Genomic DNA, 19,265 nt, shown 5'->3' on the forward strand with positions numbered 1-19,265 from the left:
TTAAGGGAGCTGCATCCAGCACTGGTGATTTCCACTCGGGTGTGTTAGACCATGTCCTTGAAGGCTGCTGATACTAAGCCAGGTAATCCTGGTCAGCAAAAAAACTGACTTGTGCTTTGGGTTTTTTTTTTTTCCATCTGGATCAGGACCAGCAGAGTCAGGGAGATGTGCCTTGCAAAAGTGTCTGAAGGGTGAAACCTTTGCTCTGCATTTGGAGCCATTTCAAAATGTGAATCCTAGGAACTATAGATTTTGTCTTCTATGGATTTTGGCAAGACAGTTGTTGGAGCAGTTGAAAGGGAAATGAACCTGAGAGGAGCTTTTGACTTTGGTGAAACTCAATATTACTTTCCAGTAACAGGGAGGCATTTAAAAAAAGGCCAAACCTGGTGCAATTCAGACAGCATTTCATCCATGCTTTTTTTCTCCCACTACAGCAACCAGACAGGATCCAGGGTGAGATGTGCACACCTTGTGTATTTCCCTGCATGTTGGATACACAGAAGGATCTGGGGAAATGATTGTGTAGTGGTTGAGCAGAGAGCTGGTCCTTTAAAGGCTGTCCCTTAAATGTCTTTTAATGCCAGCCCAACCCATTTAATCTCACAGCCTTGCTCTCATGAATGTTTTATACCTCCTACAAGTATTAAGTCCTGCAATGCCACTAAAACACGTTGAATTTTAGTGTGAAAGTGGTGAAAGTGTCTGAATTAAGAGATGTATTCCTGTGTCCAGAGGTAAATGTTGAAGAGAGGGAAGCACAGTGTGCTGGGAGGCTCCTCTCTGCCACCAGCTCATACATCCAATGAAAAACTTACTGAGAGTTATTTTTATTATCCATTGATAATCCATTTATCTAGTTCAGATGTCTCCAGGAAGGGCTTCCACCTTCTCTCTGGCATTACTGTGAATTGTAGAACAAACAAGTTTGGAAGGGATCTTTGGAAGTCTCTAATTCAATGTCCTGCTTGTGGCAAAGGCAGATGAGATTGCTCAAGGCTTTGTCCAGTTGAGGTTTGACTGTGCTGGGCTGGAGGGTCCACCAGCTCTCCAGGCTCCTGTTCCAGTCATTGGTTTTCCTACTGAATATCCTCACAGGAGGCTACATCAGAAACCTTGCTGCTGTCAGGGTAATCAGCATCTGCCAAGGATGGTGTCAGAAGACAAATCAATGAGGTTCAGCCTGCCCACAGCACATCTTCCTACCCTTCATGGCCATGGGAATGGATTGCAGGAGGATCTGCTCCATCCATCCCTTCAGCTGGCAGCAAGGTGTTGCTGTCCTCTTTATTGCAGGTACTAACCCTCTGCAGGGTGAGTTTGTGCTGTCAAAGTTAACACTCAGAAAGTGAGTGCAGGTAACCTTGGCTTCCTCTTGACTTGGCTGCTCACGAGAGCTTTCATTGCCTTCTCTAATAAAGCCCTCACCATTGCTTAGAGACATTTAAAAGTTGGTAATGTTTAAATAAAGGGATTAATTTCAGGCCTCCTGCTGCTAAACTGGTACGTTGGGATTTTGAGGAAGTGCCTTTTCCCCACGAGGTGCGAACGGGCTCGGCCAAGCCTTTGATCAGCTCAATGGGCTGGAACTCGTGGTGAGGAGCCACTGAACTCCTCAGCATCCATCTGCACTTGCCAGGCAGTGGAAACTATTAAAATGGCTCCAGGAAGAGTAAATCCACAGGGATCTCAGGGCATGGATATAGGCAGGTGCCTCAGGAACGCCTGCCCTTTAAACCTGTTCCTGCTGTTGGTTTTATTGATGATTGAATTGGTATTTTAACATTTCCATGCCTTTGTTTCCCCACCTATAAATGACTCGTGCCTTCCTTTTGGGTTACTGAGCTTGGCTGACACATATAAAAATTGTCAAGGTAGGGTGCCAAGCGCACACAAACTATTTTATTTTTAGTGGCTTTTGAAATCTTGGACTTTTTGTTCTCCCTTTTATCTCCCTCTTTCTTTTTAATCACACCAAATGGAAATAAATTCAATCACAGCTGGTGCTGGAGAAGAATCATTAAGCTCATCCAGCTGGCTGTCTCGGGGCCAGAGCGGGATTGTTCCCTACGCTGCATTTCCAAAGTATTTTATCTCCTTTAGCCCTGTGTTTGTGGAGTGATGAGCTCCTCTCACTTCTGTCAGCTCCCGTCATCGATCCAAAAGGGAAGGGCTATTTTTAGGTGGCTGTAAGTAAATGGACATCAGGCAGCACAGAAAGGGGACTGGGTTATTTTTGGAGAGCCATCAGCAGCCGTTCTGGCAGGTCCTGCTGTGGGATTTGTCTTCAGCCGGGCTGTCTCAGGTTGTGGTATCGCTTCCCAAGGCTGTGAACCCGATTCCTTGGATGTGATCTGCTCTCTGAACGTGGAATTAGCAGCTGCTGGAGATGGTGTGGATGGCATCAGTTTCTGGGATTTAATTCCCCCTAGGCCAGGTTGGATGGGGCCCTGAGCAACCTGATCTAGTGAGTGGCATCCCTGCTGGAAGGAGACGAGCCTTCAGGTCTTTTCCAACCCAAACCACTCTGGGATTCTGGGATTGAAGCCAGCCTGGATGGGAGGGATGGAGGGTGGTGGTTGAGCTGCAGATTTTGGGGCAGAAGATGAGGTTGGCTTAGTGTGGGAGATGCACCTGCAGTGGATCCAAGCCCTGGAGGTGATCTCACAGTCAGAGCCCTCGATGAATGTGCAGACTTGGCATCTGCTGGTGGCCACTGGGAGGTTTTGGGGTGCTCTTGGGAGTCTGGGGTTGTTCTGCTTCAGTGGATTGCAGGAGGGTGATGTTTCCTTGGTTTTGCTTAGTCCTTTTCACAATTTTGTCATGTGGGTACATGGTTTAGGGTGGGCTTGGCAGCACTGGGTTGTGAGTTGGACTCAGTGATCTCAGAGGGCTTTTCCAGCCTTGATGATTCTGTGATTCCATCAGCATTTTGGGACAGCTGTGCCACAGTTTATGTGTGGAGCTGACGCTGCTTGGAGCCACTGGGGCTCTCCAGTCACTCAGCTGTGAATGTGCAAGTTGGAATCTGGGGGCAGTGGCCAAATCAACACCATCACTGTGGGGAGCTCGGAAAGCCTGAGCTGAAAACCTCCTGTGGGGGATTTAGCTGCACATTATCTTCTCTCTCTGCCTCAGCAAAGACCCAAATCTAATTTCAAAGGTCAGAACATGCTCTCACCTAGGTGTTCCCAGCCTTTTATAGAGTGGTTTGAAGGCCATTTCCTAAAATTAGCTGCTGCAGGGGAAAGCTGATAGTGGCTCTGTATCAGACCCTTTCCAAAGCTCTGGATGATGATTTACTTGATTATTCCTATTGAAACTCATGGGTAAAAGGTAGAAAATGGAAGAAAACCAGAACCTGGTGCTGCTTCCTAACAGAGAAATAGAATCATGTGGGTTTTGGGGCAGAATGCCTCTTCTTAGTTGTTTTTTGAGGTGTTTTTTGTTTTCCTGAAGTTTCCCAGGCAGGCCAGTGTCCTGCCTTTAAAATCAGACTTATTTTTGTTTTCCTCAAACTTTCTGGTGATCCAAACATGCTGGGGAGCTCTGGGAAGGGGAACATGTGATTCTGAAGGAGGCTGAAATGGTGAAGCACAGTCAGATCTGCTAAGCAACAGCATTGACACGTTTAAATAAATCTGCTGTTGACTAATATAGAGTGACATATTGAGAGCAATTAAAAAAAAAAAAAAGGGAAACTAGGCACAAATTTGGGAAATGAGTGGAATGGGAACAGAACAAAGATGTTAGAGAGGACGCTGGATAAAAGAGAGGGAGGGCTGCTCCACAAAAGGAGCGTTCTGGAGAACCAGGGTGTCCATCAGGAAGGGGGAGACAATAGCAGAAGTGCAGATTTGTGCTGGAATTATCCCTTGGCAGTAGGATCCTTGTATATCTGCTTCCCTGCCAACTCTGCTGGCTGCCAGGACTGAAAAGATTTGTGCTGCCTGGTGCAGAGAGGAGCATGTGGTGGGATGTCAGGCAGCTTGGAGGAGGTAAGGTGGCACTTCTTGTTCCCCTGGTGGCTTTGGGACTGTTGTTCCTTTGGATCTGCTGTGATTTGGGTGTGAGTCCTGTCATTCCACATCCCTGTGGATGTGTGTAATGCTGGAGAAGGGAGCAGGGACTGAATTAGGAGGTGTTGGCTTTGTAGCTGGTGAAAGGAAATCCCTTAAAATGACAGAATGGTTTGGATGGGAAAGAACCAATTCTACCCCCTGCCATGGGCAGGGACACTTCCCAGTATCCCAGGCTGCTCCAATCCCTGTCCAACCTGGCCTTGGACACTTCCAGACATCCAGGGGCAGCCACAGCTTCTCTGGGCAACTTGCAGAGCTCATCTGTGGAAGTTGCTGCTGCAGGAAGCTGTGGAACTGAGTACTTGGTGTGTTTTCCCTTTCCCTTTCCCTTTCCCTTTCCTTTTCCCTTTCCCTTTCCCTTTCCCTTCCCCTTCCCCTTCCCCTTCCCCTTTCCCTTCCCCTTTCCCTTTCCCTTTCCCTTTCCCTTTCCCTTTCCCTTTCCCTTTCCCTTTCCCTTTCCCTTTCCCTTTCCCTTTCCCCTTCCCTTCCCTTCCCTTCCCCCTTTTTTCTTTTTACAGTTCAGACTCTGTACTATTGGGAATGTCTGTGATTGATTGCTTAAAAAGGAAAAAAAGATATTTTGGTGGACAGCTGTTGTTCTTCAAGGGCTCCTACAACTCCTGTTGGTTAATGGTTTGGGCGAAATTGTCCTGAATAAACCATTCCATGCCTATGATTTATGGTTATTTTACACCAAAGAGGCTGGAAATGAGGAGTGAGGGGCTGAAGTGAATGGATCATTGGCTTGATCTAATACAGCCATCCTAGTGCTTCCTTCTTCTTTTCTTTTCTTTTTTTTTTTTTTGATTCTCTACATAGGCCAAATTGAGTTGTGATTTTTGTGCCCATCTTTAATGACTTTGTTCCAGGCCGGTGCCTCTGTGTCCATCCTCGTGGCACATTCACACTGGAGCTGTGTTTGCCAGCAGCTGCCCCAGCCCCTGGGAGTGGCTCCCCTTTTCCTGGCTGGCCATCAGGTGTTTCCAGCAGCCTCTGTGCAGTGGGTGGCAATAGAAAACTCACCCACTGTCCAGCCTGGCATGGTGTGAAGCTGAAAAGGAGAGAGCTCTGCTGTCCCTCGGGGAAATTCTGTGCAATCAGAACCATTCGTGGCTCCAGCACTGAGATGAGAGTGAGATGGCACAGCTTGAGGTGCTGGGGCTGGCTCTTCTGTCCAAAATAACTGCTGGGAATGGCCAGAAGAGGCGTTTGTGGATTGCTCATCCATTAGCACCTCTCACCATCTATTTTCCAAACGGTCCCTGAAGTGAGCTGGAACCAGTTCCAGTGAGTTGGAACCAGCCTGATCTTTGGGATGATGGCTGGGAGACAGCAGCTTGTGTTGGAAGCAGTTCCTTCATCTGCATGTGCCTTGTGCTGGCACTCTGGCCCATTTTTCGAGCTGCTCTGAGGACGTTTGGCCCCTCTTCCCTCCAAAAATAGCTGCAGTGTGTCGGAGATTCCTGCCTGGGGGGTTTGGGAGCCAAAGGAACTCCAGCTTTCCCAAATGTGCCCTCTCTGCTGACATTTGGGCTGTGGGCAGGCAGGAGGGACTGCGTGGTGAGGGTTATCTGGGTGCTGTCTGCAGTGCAGGGTGTACCCACAACATCCATGGTTCCTCTGGGCATTTCCCCTCCTGGCTGTGGAATCACATTTCTGATGTGAACTGTTCAAAGCCCTACAAACAAACTCTGTCCTGAAAATCCTGCTGCCAGTCCAGGGGAGCTGTTAAACCACTAACTCTGCAAAAGCTTGGCTGCTTTGAGGTGCTCAGTGGCAGCAGCAGTCTCACCACTCGTGGCTGAAGCATTTGGTGTGATTGCAGCAGACAGATTGTCTCAAGGCCACGAGGTATTAATTGGCTTTCATGCTCAATACCAGTTAATAAAAATTTCCTTAAAAAGACACATTGCTTAGCATTAGATGCTCTTTAATGTTGTCAGAGGGTTCTAATAAAACAGGACTTTGGCATCTGCTCTTACCCGTTAGTCTTCCAATAACTGTTGAATCCATCAGCTGTTTGCACTCAGATTTGAGGGATGGAGCTCACCAAAGCAGTAACTCTGTCTGAATGTTCTGAAAATAGGGAACTGAGGCTCTTTATGGGGTACTGGAGAACCCCATGGAAAACTGAAGGCATCAAACAGTAAGAATTCAGCTTCATTTGTGCTGCTGTTCCCAGAACTCGTGGGGGCACGTTGACACCACAGATATTTTTCTCAAAATACTATGCTGAGCATTGCAGGGCCATTACAGGCACTTGACTAAATAATCATTCCAGCTCTTTATCCAGCTAAGAGGATACTATTAAATTCAGGAGAGCAGCTGTGAAGTGCATTTGGACCAGGCTTTAAGCCTGACAAGTTTTGGGTTTCAAAGGCATTTTAAAAGTGCTCCCCCAGCTCACACAAGGAGCCATGCTTTGGTGCCTTGGCCTGGAAGGCAGCGTGGGAGCTAAAAAAATCTATTAGTGAGTTTCAATTCACTCAAGATAAATCCTTCCCTGAGGATTGCTCTTGTTCTCTGGAATTACAGAGTTTGGTTTTTTGATAAGGTTTTTCTCCCTAATTTGTCCCTTTTGCACTTCCTTGATGCGAGCAGGGAAAGCAGCAGCAAAACTCCAGCAGGAGAGAGGTTCAAGGGTTCTTTTGGACCAGGAGATGTGTGGAGGGTGCAGAAGGAGCAGTGAGGCAGCAGGGCTGGGAGAGAAGGAGGACAGGAGAGACCCAAATGGGTGGAAGTGGGATTTGGACAGCAGGGAAAAGCTGGTGAGAGAGGGGGGCAAAGGAAACGATCTCAGCAGCTGCATTTTGTGTGGCCACTCCTGTATCCTGCAGCTGTTCATTAGAAATTCTGTTTATGCCACAGGGAGTTTTGGAGTCTCTGAAGCTGACACAGTTTTAATAGACAAAGACATTTTGAGTGCAGCACATCTGCTCTGGGATGCTAAGGAAGAGGCTCCATGCAGTAGTGCCATTGGTTGAAGCATTTCATCGTGCTTTTTTTTTTATTTTAAGACCTCTCTTTTATCCTAAAAAGTAATTTTTGAGGTCAAAAGAAGTGCTGTGTTTGCTCATTAAGTTTGCAGCCCTTAAACTGAGAGTCCTGCCTAATATCCCTGAGTTCCCAGCCCTGGGAGCTGGCAGAATCACCTCTGCCAAAGCATTTCCCAGAAGTGACCATCACACAGGTGTGAAGCACAAGCACAGGCCTGGGGCAGGAGGGTGCTGCTCCAGAGCAGAGACCTCCTTTGGTCCATGCTGCATTATTGAATATTTGGTGAGTAGGTCTTAAATGGATCAATTTCTTTCTCTGCAAGCTCCATCTAACCCTCAGCTTAACTTTTATAACCTGTGGCTTTCCAAAACCCATCTCATCTTGCTCGGGGATTGAATCCACCTTGTGCAGCTGCAAAGTTAATTCTTTCCTTCACCTCCAGCTCTGGGCAGGTTCCTTGCATCCCTCCTTGCCTGACCTCTCTCTTAGCCTTCCAATAAACAGAACAGTGTCACTTTGCCCTTCCTAACTGCTGTTATTTTTGCTACATCTGCCCTGCAGCATCTTCTGGATATTTTTTACCTTCCTGTCTCGGTAGGAGCAGTCTCCACGCTGGATGCACGTGCTGAGTGGGGTTTGCCATCTCTCCTCCTGCCTTTTCCAAGGACTGGCTGTGTTGGTCTTCTCCAGCCAGGAACAGCTTAAGAAGAGGGATTCTTTTTGTTGTGTTTCTTCCTGATCTCTTGGAAAGGAAGCACTGGGCACCAGTGACAAGGGAGAGCGCAGCGTGTGTTGAATGATCCGTGATCCAGCATCCCAAATCCAAGCGGTGGCGGCGCTTTGTAGGAATTTAATTACCATGGATGGTGCTGCTGCTTATCTCCTATCAGCCACTCTGCTGCTGGTTAATGGCTTCATCAGGCACACACACAAACCTCATGTGCTGTGTTCTGTCCTCTCAGGGTGTTTTGAAGTTTTTGGTCACGTCCACATCTGCAAGTCCTGTGGAGTGGAGTGTCCTGCAGGGACCTTGGCTAGGTTTTATAGAATCCCAGAATGGTTTGGATGGGAAGGACCCTAAAGCTCATCTTGTTCCACTCCCTGCCATGGACAGAGGGGACACCTTCCACTGTCCCAGGTTGCTCCAAGCCCTGGTTCAGCTTTGCTCAGGAGGGAGAAATGGAGATATACAGAGATACTCCAAGGGCTGGAGCCCCTCTGCTCTGGAGCCAGGCTGGGAGAGCTGGGGGTGCTCACCTGGGGAAGAGAAGGATCCAGGGAGAGCTCAGAGCCCCTTCCAGGGCCTAAAGGGGCTCCAGGAGAGCTGGAGAGGGGCTGGGGACAAGGGATGGAGGGACAGGACACAGGGAATGGCTCCCACTGCCAGGGGGCAGGGATGGATGGGATTTTGAGAAGGAATTGTTGGCTGGGAGGGTGGGGGTGCCCTGGCACAGATTGCCCAGAGAAGCTGTGGCTGCCTCTGGATCCCTGGAAGTGTCCAAGGCCAGGTTGGATGGGCTTGGAGAAACCTGGGATGGTGGAAGGTGTCCCTGCCCATGGCAGTGGGATGATCTTTCAGGTTCCTTCCCTCCCAAACCATTGTGGGATTCGAATTTCCAGCTTGCTGTGTGGGATAAAACCCCACCTGCTGTATAAATGCAGGCGATGCAACACATCAGGTAATTTAATTTTTATGGAGTGATTGATCAGGCTGTGTGGAACAGAGCAGCTCCCATTTAGGTGGTGATGAAGCATCTCCAGAAAGTTCAGAAGAGCCTCAGCTTGAGGCTGTGGGTGGGTGCCCACCCCATGCAGCCAGGAGAGGAGGGAGGAGCTGGAGCAGGACGCAGCAGCAGGGGTAACATGGGATCAGGTGAAGGAGCTGTTCCAGGGAGGGAAGGTACATTTGGAGCTGGTTCATTTGGCCACGTGGCACTGATGGATGTCACTGAACCTTGCTCAGATGTAGCAGCCAGGGCTCCCAGGTTTCTCTTGGCTTTCCCTGGATGTGAACTTCCCAGTGTCCCTGGGTTGTGAGGACTCAGTGCTGAGGTGCCTCCTTGCCCCCTGAGGTGCACAAGGAACCATGTGTGACTTCATGTTTGTTAGAGGTGGAGCACCTCTCAGTGGAGGTGCTGAGTCTCCAGAACTGGTTTATTCCCTGTGTGCAGGAAAGGACAAACTTTCCATAAACCCCACACAGCTGGATTATTTTCCATAGAGACCCACCCTGCTGAGTGAGATGCTGTTAAACTCTCTGTGTGTTTCTGTGCTTTTCAAGCAGTATTTCCTTTTCCTTGTAACTTCCCCAGGACAATGAAACTTTTAAATTTGTGCTTTATGATGACCTGAAGCTTCTGTCAGAGAGCAGGAGCCTGAACCTGCCTCGTGGTTATTTCCTGCTGTGGGAGCAGCAACGAGGGTGTTTTAGGGAGGTGAGAGAGCCTTGTGGTTTTGCCTTGGGGAAAATAACGTGCCTGAGCTACCTAGGGCTGGAAACCACAAAGAATACCAAGGATTTGAGCTGTCTCATGGAGTCAGTGTTTGGGAAACCAGCCCTCTCTTCCTGCCTGGAGCTGACCTCCTCCTGCTTCTCTCATGGGACGGGGAGCGCCCGGCTCTTGGCTGTGGTTTAACCTCAAGAGAATTCTTGTTCATTAATTACTTCAAGGTAAAAGCAAAGAGAGGCTTTGCTTCCTCCCACACCTAATTTATCCCTTTTAGAAGCAAGTAAAAGCTTGTGCCACTGCATCCTGGAGCATCCTTGGTTTGCTTCCCACGTCCCAAAATATCTTCAGCACTTTGTAAGCGGGAATGTGGTGAGCGCTGCAACATCAGCCACGCTGGTTGTAGGGATTTTCCAGCTTTCTTGGAAAACTCTGCCCTGGGGTCCCTTGCTCTGAGCTTTGGAGAGGAGAGGGGTGAACTTTGCATCCAGGATTTTTTTGCCCCTCCATCCCACAGGACACAGAAGGATTTGCTCCCAAGCTGGATGTTCCTTTGAGCAGAGAAGTGCTTGTGTACAGCCTGGAAGAATAAATAAAACACTGTGACTGCTTTATTACCAGCAAACAACACTAAATAATAAATTTAAGAGCTAAAAGCTCTATATGTAAAGTAGATTTCCCAATGCATTATGCAAAAAGCAGAAAGGCACTGGAGAAGGAATCCACTGGAAGAAGGCAGGCTGGGAAGATGGATGATCTTGCGGACAGGACGAGGAGATGTGGAGTGAATCCCAAGCTGGCTCAGCTTCTCAAGTGACCTTGGGCAAGTTGTTTCTCCACACCTCCATTACCTGCTCTGTAAAACCAGGATGTGGTTTTCTTGTCTCCAGGATTTCATCAGAATAAACCAGTGTTTGTGAAGCACTTGGCAGAGCTGGGCCGAGGAGCGGGGACAGCCTTTGGCAGAGGGCAGAGCTCAGGTACCTGTGAGCACCTGGGGGAGAGGTTTCTGTGTTTTCTCCACACTGAGCATCTCCTGGAGCACACCCTTGTCCCAATGCCCAGATGAGAACACAAAGCTGAGAGCCAGGCTCAGTTCTTCACTCGTCTGCCTTGAAGCGTTTGAGGTCACCTTTGCTTTGTGGAGACAGAGGTGGAGGCCTGGGGGGTCCCTGATTTCCTCTGGTGCTGGAGAGAGGTGATGGTGGAGCTGGGGACAGGCCCAGGACATCTCAACTCCAGGTTTCTCCTCGCATTTCTGAATTTCTGCCACCTGGGAGCCTGGACTCAGAGCCATACAATCATTTAGGTGGGAAGGGACCTCGGGATGTCTCTGAACCTGGGCATTGTCCAGCGAGTTTTGGATATCTGTTGGCCTCATATTCCCCCTTCAAATCCTATTTAAAGCTCTTTCCCTGAGCCCTCCTAACTCCTGCAGGATGATCCTTTTCTCCCTTTGAAATGGCTAAACCCTGTCTGCTGTCACCAGACCTGGTGTGGTGTAAACCAATCCATGACCCAAAGCCCCAAAATTCCACCTGCTCAGAGCCAGATGTTGGTCTGTTGGCTCTTCCTGCTTTTTCCCTCATCATTCCTTGCAGCTGGGAGGAGAGAGAACAGGAGAACATCACTTGTGTGCTGTGGTGGCAGGAGGGAGCACCCTTCTTCCCCAAGAACTTGATGTGGAAAACTCAAAATTCCTCAAATGCCACTTTTAAAGCCACTGCCTTCTTCAGCACTTGTGGTTTCCCACTTTTCCAGGATGAGCACATGGAGGGGCTCTTGGAGCATTTTTCCAGGATCCCTTTACCCCACCCATGCCCATGAGGATGAGGAGCAGGGCTGGGAGCAGGTTTGGCTTTGCATGGAGCTGCAAACATGCAGAATGTTCCTTGGTTTGGATAAAACTCCCTGAAGGCAGAGATGCAGTTTATCCCTGGAATTTCCAGATTACAGAATCTTTTACCTGTGCATGTAACAGCATTGATCTCAGCCTGGGGGAATTGCTCTGTACCTGTGAGCTCTGGAGATGATGGTACAAATCCCTCAGGATGATCCCTAAGACTGCTGCATGCAGTTTCAGAGTGAATTTTCCATCTGCTCCTTTGATGGATCTGCTCCCATCAGCTGTACCTTAAAGCACACACCTGATAGATTTATTCTCCTTGTTCAACTGCTCCTGTTCCCAAAGTGATTGGGAGATTTGGGATGTAATCCTTCCCTTTGAGAGCATTAGGATATAGAAAGTTATCATTGCTGAAGGGTTGTTTGGAGTTCGTTTTCTTCCACTACAGCCTCTTCTGAAGGGGAGAATATGCTGTATTTTTATTTTCTCTCTTTGATTTCATTCCTAATGCTGATGAAAGAGAGACTTGGCAATAGAAGGTGTCTCTCCAAGCTCAGATAAAGCATGGGAGCCACTTCCACACTCCCTGAGCTGCTTGTCTATTTGCCAGGAGGGAGCTGACCTGGCAGAGGTGTTTGTTCTCCATGGAGAGCAGCAGAACTTTGTGGATGATAACGCTGTAGACCCCTCATTTCTTAAGGAAAGCGGGTCAGGATGAGTATGGGTGCACACAGAGAGAGTTTGGGAGCTCTGATTTAGCAGGTGCAGGAGGATCCCTGTGGATTTTCCTCCCCACAGTGCAGTCTGTGCCACTGTGTTCTGCCTCATGGTTGTGCTTTGCTCTGCTGAGCTCTGAAGGACCATGAGTTTAAATTTTCCAGGCTCTGTTCACAAATATGCTGAGAAAGGAGCAGCATTTCCCTAATTTTATAGCAAGCTGGATAACAGAGGTGTAAGCAGGGAGGAGTAGGTGTGCTCAAGTCTTTGCACATTTGCAGAGTGATGGCTCCACAAACTCTGACAGATCAGACCAGCTGGGTTATTTCTAGAAATTCAAAAAGAGGGAGAACCTCAGGTATTCCCATTACTCCACTGGCACAGGGAGGGCCAGTGTGGGGCTGAGGAAAGCTGGGAATGCAGCCCAGGCTTTGACAGCATGCTCTGAGCAGCTGAGTTTCATGGGAGAAGGAGCTGCAGTGTGCAAACCTGTGATGCCTGAGAATTCAGTCAGGTTGGCATTTGGGAAGAGGCTCTGGTAATTATTGATCTCCTGATCCCTTAAGAGCTCTTCCTGCCTCTTTCTGTGTGTGTGCAGTCAGCTCCATCAGGCAGCAACATTGTGCTATAACATCAACAAGAGTTTTCAGTGTGGAGCTTGGTGAATTTCAAGAACTAAATAGTGCTTGGGAGTGAGAGGGATGAGTTGGCTGGAAAGCCCAGCAGCTATCCTGCTTCTCCTCCTCCCAAATTTCTTTTTGGGAACGATGGGAAATCAGCAGCCTTTTCCCCCAGGGCTGATAAACACAGCCCTGAAGTTTCTCTTGGTAAAACCACATATTGGGTTTTTACTTTGTCTTTTTTTTATAAGTCCTAATGGCAACGTGTGACAACCTCAGGCTCGATTGAGTTGATGAGGAATAAAGTCTTAATAGTGAAGAAGAGTCCAGGAGTGTGTCTAAAGTGCTCATTTTATCACCAGCACATATTTCAAACTGACAGTCCATACTTTTAGCTAATCCCAAGCCACGTGTGGTGCATTTTAAATCCCTCCTCAGCCTGCTCTGGTCTTTCCCTTGTGGTGTTTTCCAGGAGAGCAGTGGAGTCACATTGGCAACCTCAGACTTCTGAGCACATGGATATTTTTAATCCACAACCCATGTTTTGAGGTGAGGAGGATGAATTTTGTTCTGTGCCAAGGAAGGGAAGGAGCAGAGGAGCCACTCTGGCAGAACAGCTGCTGAGGATCAGGTGTGGGGTGATGGATTTGGCTTTTCAAGGACCCCAGTTGCCATTTTAGGGAGTCCAGTTTGCCATTTCATTAGCAATTATGGCTTATAAATAACCAAAGTAACCACAAAGAAATAAGATTTTGATGCAGTCTTACCTTTGAGGCTGCTGTTTTTTGTGACCAGTCCAAAGCAATGTGTCCACATTTATGATCTCTCATTTCTGTGTTGCCTCAACACCCTGCAGTGTTTGACCCCACTTGCCCCGTGGCACCCCAAACAAAAAAACCCAGCAAAGCTTGTTTTCCCCACATGTCCCTTGAAGTTAAGCTGATTTTTAGATTCTGCTGGTGTTCAAGTGAGTGTGTGCTTTGGCATTTCTCTCAGGAAAAGCATTATTAGGGCAGCTCATCTCCTGGCCAGCTGTTTGCAGAAAGCTGGTGGCAACTGGAGGATCTTTGCAGCCCCTCTGAGACCTGAAATAGCAGGGACTGGCACACACACCCAGCATGAGCTTCACTTCCTGCAGAGGGCCTGAAAAGTGGGGGGAAAGAAAGAAAGAAAAATAAAATAAAAGCTTTTTTAATTTTTTTTTTTTTTTTTTTGCCTTTGGTTGCATTTTGGTGCCTGCTAAAATCCTGCTGCTGGGCAGAGCATCCCCAGAGGCTGGAGCCTCCCATCTGCCCACAGCCATGTGCTGCCAAGAGCCAAGAAAGCTGATTTAGCCTTTTGCTGACTTTTTAGCCCCTTTATCCTCCGGGCTTTCTGAGATTTACACCACTGCTGTTTGCCAGTGTCGTGAATTTAAAATCTGCCTCAGTTTTAAGCGTTCATTCTGCTGCTGTGGGTCGTGGGTCACGTTGGTGGGAGGGGATGGAAATCCCATTTAATCATGGGGTGTTAAGTAAGTGACAACAAATGGCTGTGTAACAATAGCCCTGGGGATTGTGCTTTATTACCCCACATATTTCCCCTCTTCATGATGATTTTTCATGGTTAAAATTAAATTTCCCCTTTATTTTCTCTGAGTGGTCTTGAGTACAACACTGAAAATTCCTCCTGACTTCTCTCTGCTGCTTTAAGGTGAACTTTTTTGCTTTGGCCCATTTCCAGATCTCTCTTTCAGCTGAGATTTGCTTCCTCACCTTCTTTCTGGGAATTCTTGATGAGTAGATGAGAAGGGCATTAAATAGATTTAGTGAAAAATGACCGTCACCAGCGTGGATGACTTTCTTCTAATTAAAAATTGAAACGGAAATGAATGAGCTTCTCTTGAGGCCATGCAGGAGCTGGTGCTAAGCCCAGCTCTGTATTCATCAGTGGTGTGGGAAGTCCAGTGTGTGAAAGAATATCCCAGAAACTTCAGTACCTTGGAGGATGCCAATAAAAGGGGAGATTTTCTAGTGACAGCATATTGATGTGGCCTAGATTTAAATCTCTTGGCCTAGAGCTGAGTCAGAGCTGAATTTCATAGAATCACAGAATGGATTGGGTGGGAAGGGACCTTAAAAATCATCCAGTGCCACCCCCTGCCATGGGCAGGGACACTTTCCACTATCCCAGGTTGCTGCAAGCCCTGTCCAAGCTGGCCTGGGACTTTTGCAGGGATCCAGGGGCAGCCACAGCTTCTCTGGGCACCCTGTGCCACCCTCACAGGAAGCAATTTTTCCCAAGAGGTTCCCAACAGATCCTAACTTCAGCATCTTTGCTTTGATGTACGGTGCAGACTTTTCCAGTGTTGACCAGAAATTCCCTCATACGCAGCCAGCCAGTTAATCGTAACCAACACAAGTACGTTCCCTTTAAACTTTCTCATGCAATGAATCAAAATTTTCCAGCAGGAAATGAAAGCAAAACACTTCATCTAAAAATTCCTCATCAGCTCTAGTCACCAGAGCAGAACAATGGCGATTACACTCAGTTATGCAGTGCAAATTCCCAGCACTGCTGCATCCCGGGATCAGAGCAGGGCGGGCAGGGAGAGCAGGTGTACGTCAGCGCCTCTGCTTTGGGTGTGAGGAGAGGGGGGCCTTGCAGGTGGGAAAAACAGGGATCCAGGTCCAGAGCTGAGGAGGTTGTGTGGTCTGGAGCAGCCCTACACAACCCTAACGAGGAGCAGAGTGCCTGGAGAAAGCTGTGTGCCCACATCTCACGGATCCCACCGCCTTCTCAGGTGACAGCCCAGAGGTTGTTCTTTTGAGAGAGGACAATTGCTTTTAAATCTAACCATGTCTTAGGTCACTAGTGGGTCATTTTGGTTGTGTTGCCTGACTGTGTGATTGTTCTCTTGTAGGAATGGCAGAGCTTCACCCTCCCAGCAGCGATGAGAAAGACTGACAGCGCTACGAGTCCCTTCTGGCTCCGTCTGCACGACGGCTGCTGCCTCTGCATATTCATCGGATGGTAATGCAGGATGTTGGCGGCAGCGGTAGAGTTTGGCTCGGTCCCACTGCGTTTTTCTTCTGCCGGTTGCGACTCTGAATCGCCATGACAACGCTGTGACACTTCCAGCAAAGGTTGCCCACGGACCAAGGGTGGGCTGGGGGTGGGCGAGGAGGTCAATGATCGAGTCTAACGGGATCAGAAGTTGCGCCTGCAGCAAAACGACCGTGGAAGAGCCGCCGGCACGGCAAGAAGATGAAATTCCCCTTCCATTGGCTTCTTGTTGAGCAGGCACAATAACATTTCCCTTCGAGAGACTCGCTATAAAAACTCTTTTGGTTATGGCTACTGATCCAACGTGATTGCGCGCGCGGCGGCTTTGGAACTCATGACTGGCTATACGATGTTGCGCAATGGGGGAGTGGGGAACGGAGGCCAGCCGTGGGTGTTGAGGTGGTCCAGTCGGATCCGCCTCACCTGGCTTAGCTTCACCCTCTTCGTCATCCTCGTTTTCTTCCCCCTCATTGCCCACTACTACCTGACCACCATCGACGACGCGGACGATGCCGGCAAGCGCATCTTCGGCCCCCGCACCGGCAACGAGCTGTGCGAGGTGAAGCACGTGCAGGACCTGTGCCGCATCCGCGAGTCGGTCAGCGAGGAGCTGCTCCAGCTCGAGGCCAAGCGGCAGGAGCTCAACAGCGAGATCGCCAAGCTCAACTTGAAGATCGAGGCCTGCAAGAAGAGCATTGAAAATGCCAAGCAGGACCTGCTGCAGCTGAAGAACGTCATCAGTCAGACTGAGCATTCCTACAAAGAGCTGATGGCTCAGAACCAGCCCAAGCTCTCCTTGCCCATCCGGCTGCTGCCAGACAAGGACGACGCGACCTTCCCCCTGCCAAAGTCCAACAGGAACTGCAGGCTGCACAACTGCTTTGACTACTCACGCTGCCCGCTGACGTCTGGCTTTCCAGTCTATGTCTACAACAGTGATGATTACCCTTTTGGTAGTTCCTTGGACCCTTTAATTAAACAGGCCTTTGAGGCGACTGTCAGAACTAATGTTTATGTTACTGAAAATGCAAATATTGCTTGTGTGTATATAATTTTAGTGGGGGAAATGCAAGAGCCCGTAATGCCAAAACCTACTGAACTAGAGCAACAGTTGCACTCTTTGCCATATTGGAGGACTGATGGACACAACCATCTCATCATCAATCTGTCGAGGAAGTCGGAAACTCAGAACTTCATTTACAACATCAGCACGGGGCGCGCCATGATCGCCCAGTCCACCTTTTACGACGCCCAGTATCGACCGGGGTTTGACATCGTGGTGTCGCCTCTGGTCCACGCCATGTCCGAGCCCAACTTCCTGGAGATCCCGCCCCAGGTGCCGGTCAAGCGTAAGTACCTGTTCAGTTTCCAGGGGGAGAAGATCGAGTCCCTCCGCTCCAGCTTGCAGGAGGTTCGCTCTTTCGAAGAGGAGATCGAAGGCAACGCCCCGGCCGACTACGACGACCGGATCATCACCACCTTGAAGGCTGTTCAGGACAGCAAGCTGGACTTTGTTCTGGTGGAGTTCACGTGTAAGAACCAGCCCAAGGCGAGTCTGCCCACTGAGTGGGCTCTGTGTGGAGAAAGGGACGACAGACTAGAGCTACTGAAGCTTTCTACTTTTGCACTGATCATCACCCCCGGGGACACCCATTTAGTGATCTCCGCCGGGTGTACCATGAGACTGTTTGAGGCTCTGGAAGTCGGGGCCATCCCGGTGGTTCTCGGAGAGCAAGTTCAGCTACCCTACAACGATGTGATCCGGTGGAACGAGGCAGCCTTAATTATACCAAAGCCACGTATCACAGAAGTGCACTTTCTTCTGAGAAGCATTTCTGACAACGATCTCCTTGCCATGAGGAGGCAGGGCCGCTTCTTGTGGGAGACCTACTTCTCCACCTCCGACAACGTCTTCAGCACAGTCTTAGCTATCATAAGGACTCGAATCCAAATCCCGGCTGCTCCTATCCGAGAAGAACCCGCCGTGGAGATCCCCCACCGGTCTGGCAAAGCTGCTGGTACAGACCCCAATATGGCAGACAATGGTGACCTGGACCTGGGGCCTGTGGAGACAGAACCACCCTACGCCTCTCCCAAATATCTCCGCAATTTCACCCTCACCGCCATGGATATCTACAGGAATTGGAATTCTGCCCCGGGGCCTTTCCACCTCTTCCCCTACACTCCCTTTGACCCCGTTTTACCATCAGAAGCAAAATTTTTGGGGTCTGGGACTGGATTTCGACCAATTGGTGGAGGAGCAGGTGGCTCTGGGAAGGAGTTCCAGGCTGCTTTGGGTGGCAACGTCCCGCGGGAGCAGTTCACAGTGGTGATGTTGACTTACGAGCGGGAGGAAGTGTTGATGAACTCCCTAGAAAGGCTCAATGGTCTCCCCTACTTAAACAAAGTTGTGGTGGTGTGGAACTCTCCCAAGCTTCCCTCCGAGGATCTCTTGTGGCCGGACATTGGCGTCCCGATCATGGTAAGGCAGATGTAGCTGCAGCGGGCTTGTTGGTGGTGGGGTTTGCACATTGGAGTCGTCTGTGTCAGCTCAGCTTCAGTCCTGGGGGATGGCTGAAGGTGTCTGTGCCTCATTTGCCACTTTTATCAGTGGAGAAAAACAAGAGGTGCCAGGTATTTAACACTCAGAGAATGCGAATTGCTTTTGAGGAGCCTAATGTGAATTTTGATGCTTAAAGCTAAAGACCGTTGCTGGTTGGAAATCTTCGCTTAGGCTCTTTAAGTGCCTCCCTGTGAGGACAGTTGACACCTTATAAATTCCTAAGTAGTAACTGTTTCTGCACTTTGCCAGATGAATTTTTTATTAAAACAAAAGAGGAACCCACTGAATTAGTGTCGACTGCAAAGACCTCAAAGCTCAATTCTCACTTTATATTACAAGGGATGGCAGAGAAGGAATTGTAAGCCAAGGCTGACGTGACTGTGAGAGCTTCCATGCTCCCAAGGTTGTAGCTGACTTTTGCATATATTTGGGTTGATTATGTTTTTTCCTCAGCCAGACTGAAGAAGTGACACCTTCAAAAGCCAACATTCATTTTCAGACCCATGAAAATGTACTCACTTGGACATTGACTTGTGAGGAGTGAATTCTACCCCAAATTTTTATTTATTTTAGGTCTTCCTTGTCATCCCAGCATAACCTCCTTCACTGGCTGTTGTTGAAAATCAAAATTAAATATAAATCTCCCCTCATAAAGAGAGCAAGGGCACAGAGCTACTAACAAGAACTGAGTGCTCTGAATCTGGCTGTGTTTAGAGGACAAATGGAAGGATAATGCCTTACAAATTAGGGAAGGGAAAAATAAAAGAGGGAGATGGTGCTTAAATACACAAACTGCGTGTGGTTTATGTGACAGGATGCTACTGAGCCTAATAGCAGTGCGAGCTTTATGCTGCATGCAAAGAGATTCATTGATTTAATATTTCCTTTTATTATTATTGTGATGAATAAATCCTTCTGCTCACATTTAAAAACCCTTATGGTCCGGGA

At 48.7% G+C, this 19,265-nt stretch overlaps 1 protein-coding gene across 5 annotated transcripts in view; it reads left to right on the top strand.

Moving 5' to 3' along the window:
• EXTL3 (exostosin like glycosyltransferase 3) overlaps positions 1–19,265 on the top strand; it is a 119,812-nt gene that overhangs the window by 72,898 nt on the left and 27,649 nt on the right. For 2 of the 5 annotated variants that reach the window (XM_084201991.1, XM_084201992.1), the window contains one exon: positions 15,612–18,236. In XM_084201991.1, coding sequence (XP_084058117.1) covers positions 16,089–18,236 — 2,148 coding nt within the window. In that variant the 5' untranslated portion in view covers positions 15,612–16,088. Of the gene's footprint in view, positions 1–2,325; positions 2,506–3,977; positions 3,999–15,611; positions 18,237–19,265 lie in introns of those variants that run through there. The other 3 variants (XM_084201995.1, XM_084201993.1, XM_084201994.1) reach the window with 3 other exon arrangements.

The sequence above is a fragment of the Fringilla coelebs genome (genome assembly GCF_963513975.1).
Source record: "Fringilla coelebs genome assembly, chromosome: 3".
NCBI lineage: Eukaryota > Metazoa > Chordata > Aves > Passeriformes > Fringillidae > Fringilla > Fringilla coelebs.